The sequence below is a fragment of the Crocuta crocuta genome, unplaced genomic scaffold (genome assembly GCF_008692635.1).
Source record: "Crocuta crocuta isolate KB4526 unplaced genomic scaffold, BGI_CrCroc_1.0 scaffold1171, whole genome shotgun sequence".
NCBI classification, from domain to species: domain Eukaryota; kingdom Metazoa; phylum Chordata; class Mammalia; order Carnivora; family Hyaenidae; genus Crocuta; species Crocuta crocuta.
Window position 1 is genome coordinate 164,017 of NW_027530879.1, and position 2,700 is coordinate 166,716.

General features: G+C 45.9%; 1 protein-coding gene across 1 annotated transcript in view; it reads right to left on the bottom strand.

Moving 5' to 3' along the window:
* The window catches only part of LOC144236039 (ankyrin repeat and SOCS box protein 9-like), a 25,748-nt gene that overhangs the window by 16,339 nt on the left and 6,709 nt on the right, over positions 1-2,700 (bottom strand). The window contains 1 exon segment of the mRNA XM_077769649.1: positions 780-859. Within this exon segment, the coding sequence (XP_077625775.1) occupies positions 780-859 (80 nt within the window).

A 2,700-nucleotide genomic window follows, 5' to 3' on the forward strand; every position in this document is an offset into this window, starting at 1 on the left:
CCAAAGTTCCCAATAGTTTCAAACCAGCAAAACTAAAATTAGTGTATACTTGAAATTATACCTGAGGAGCAAAGAAACTAATATCAAACTGGGCAGAGCCACTCTCCACTGGAGGTTCAATAACACTGACAATGTCTTCAAAATTTTAAAATTACATATTTAAAAAGATGCTTTCAAGCATCTGTTTTATATCAGGGGTTTTCAAATCGAGCACTTCAGTAGTGCATTTGGGGGTGGATAGCTTTTTGATGTAGAGGGCTGTCCTGTGAGCCAACCTATGTTTAGTAACATCTTTGGTCTCTAACCACTAGATACCAGTATCACCNTCCCAGTTGTGACACCTAAAACTGTCCCCAGCCATTGTCAAATACCCCGTAAGGGGTAAAACTGCCCCAGGTGAGAACAAAAGGTTTTACAGGACAATTTTCCAGAACACAGTCTATGGAATAAAGTGAAGCCAACCTGAATGCATTAATCTGCCTCTTATTCACTCGATAGATATTATAGTACCTATTATGTGCATAGAAGTGTATTAAATTCTACTATTACGCCCGCCTCCAAAAAAATGGTTAAAGAGGACCGGAATCACCTCATTTTGCTGAAGAGGAAATTTCTATCTTAGTATCAGACTAAATGATTCTTTCTTTCTCTGCGTGGTGAACAGCAGGATCTGCTTAGTNCTATCTTAGTATCAGACTAAATGATTCTTTCTTTCTCTGTGTGGTGAAGAGAAGGATCTGCTTAATATTTATCTCTTTTTTTTCCCAAAAGCCACGTACCTGGTTAATGAGGCTCCTCAGAGAGAGCAGACGTCCATGGATGGCAGCTTCGTGCATAGGAGACCAATCCGACACAATATCTGCATAGAAAGGGAGGAGCGGGTTACCTCCTGTTGACGCACTATAGACCCGAGGCTCCTCCTTGCCGGTCAGTAAGAGCCCAAGGGGTCTTACTGGATGGAGACATTGCAGGCAATCAACCAACACTCCCATGAGCCTTTTGGCATTTCTCCCCTCTACTCATGCATCTAGTGCACAGTTTATTTGAAGTGTCTAGATAGCTAAAGAAAGAACCACAGCCAGCATCCAAACAGAGGACAAAAGAGATGGACGGAGATGAGAGAATACTAGACTCCCATTTACGCACTGGTTTCAAAGGCAAATGGTCTGTTCGGTTAAGTGAGAGCTGCCCGATTACCATCGTTAGTGTGGGAAGCTGTGGTTGGCGGTCTAGCGTCCGGCATGAACTACAGACTCTGGTATCTCAGCAAACAGTGCCACAGACGAACAGTAGTAAGCGCATAATTACATACACCATTAGGTTTGAAAGCAGATCAACACAAAACTGTGTCTATTTATGGATTCCCTCCTGTCCCAATATCAAGCACAAGTTAAGAGTGTGGTCTGACCTTGTAATGGGGACATTATTCACCCCAAAAGGCAGCATGCCAATGGGGTTGAAGAGAGCCCTGAATTCAGACCTGTGTGGCTCCTTCTGCGAGGAGGTGGGTCCCTGGACAGGCTCTGAGCCTCTGTCTCCTTCCCTGTCCGGTGAGGACAGCAGTATACTTACCCATAGCTCAATACCTATCAGCTACGATCATTATCCTGCCCTACCATTAAGCAGCGTCTTGATTATACCCCATGACCACTGCTATTAAAAATAGCAAATTTATTCTACAACCAGATGGCAGGAATACACATTCTTAGGAAGGAAGCCTTTTAACCCCATGACAACACATTAAACCTGCTCTCTTTAATTGAATGGGAAGGTAACACGCACGAGGCCTAGAGCGGAGTTTCCCTCCTCTCACACGTGTCTGATTTCCAGAACAAACACAGGATGTCAGAACGTGAGGAGGCTCCTCTGATCTCGCCTCAGCTCCACCTCTGGCTGGTGGGGTAAACACACCACACACAAACAAGGCAGAAGGTCCGATACCAGGCGTGCCTTCCAAAGGAACCGGTGTCTCCTAAAAGCTAAGAACACCGAGCGAACCAGAGCCAGATGAACCAGATGAAAAGCCAGGGAGGAGGAGGCTACTACACTCTGTACGTAACACGTGTTGGCTGAGCTCGGCCTGCTATCTGGAGCTACCAATGCCCTGGAAAATCCGTCCCAGGGAGCAAATTACCATCCTTCCTGATGGATTCATGAAGCCTTTCCAGGGGAGACGACGCTGAAGGAGCCTGCCCACACACTGTCTGCCCAGTGATTTCCTTCTGGGGTCACCAAGAGTACCTCAAGTCAAACGGCCTCTCCGACCTCCCAAACCACATGCTCAACACAAACTCCATGTACTCACCGCACCTCTTCCCCCCCCGCCCCCCAAGGGTCCCGATTCTCAGGAAAAATAATTGCTGTTTCTAGTCACTGGGGCCTACGATTCGGACTGCAGATATGGAAACATTTCTCTCCAAATCAGAATTAAAAGGACAGCTCATTCTGCACTGTTGGCACTAATGCAAAACGCCATCCGCCCCAAATCTTGAGTGAGAAGAGCGAGCCAAACATCAAGAAAGGTTGCGAAGATTAGTTTTAAAGAAATTTCCTAATGGATCGTCATGCGTGTGAGGATTAATCTGTTTTTCCTTCCAGGTGTTCAGCTGCTAAAAAATAGAGCTGGCACACTCCCCAACTTCTCTTAAAGCCTCAACAGTCCAGGCAGGTAATTGGGTCCTAAATTCGAACTTGTTCAGA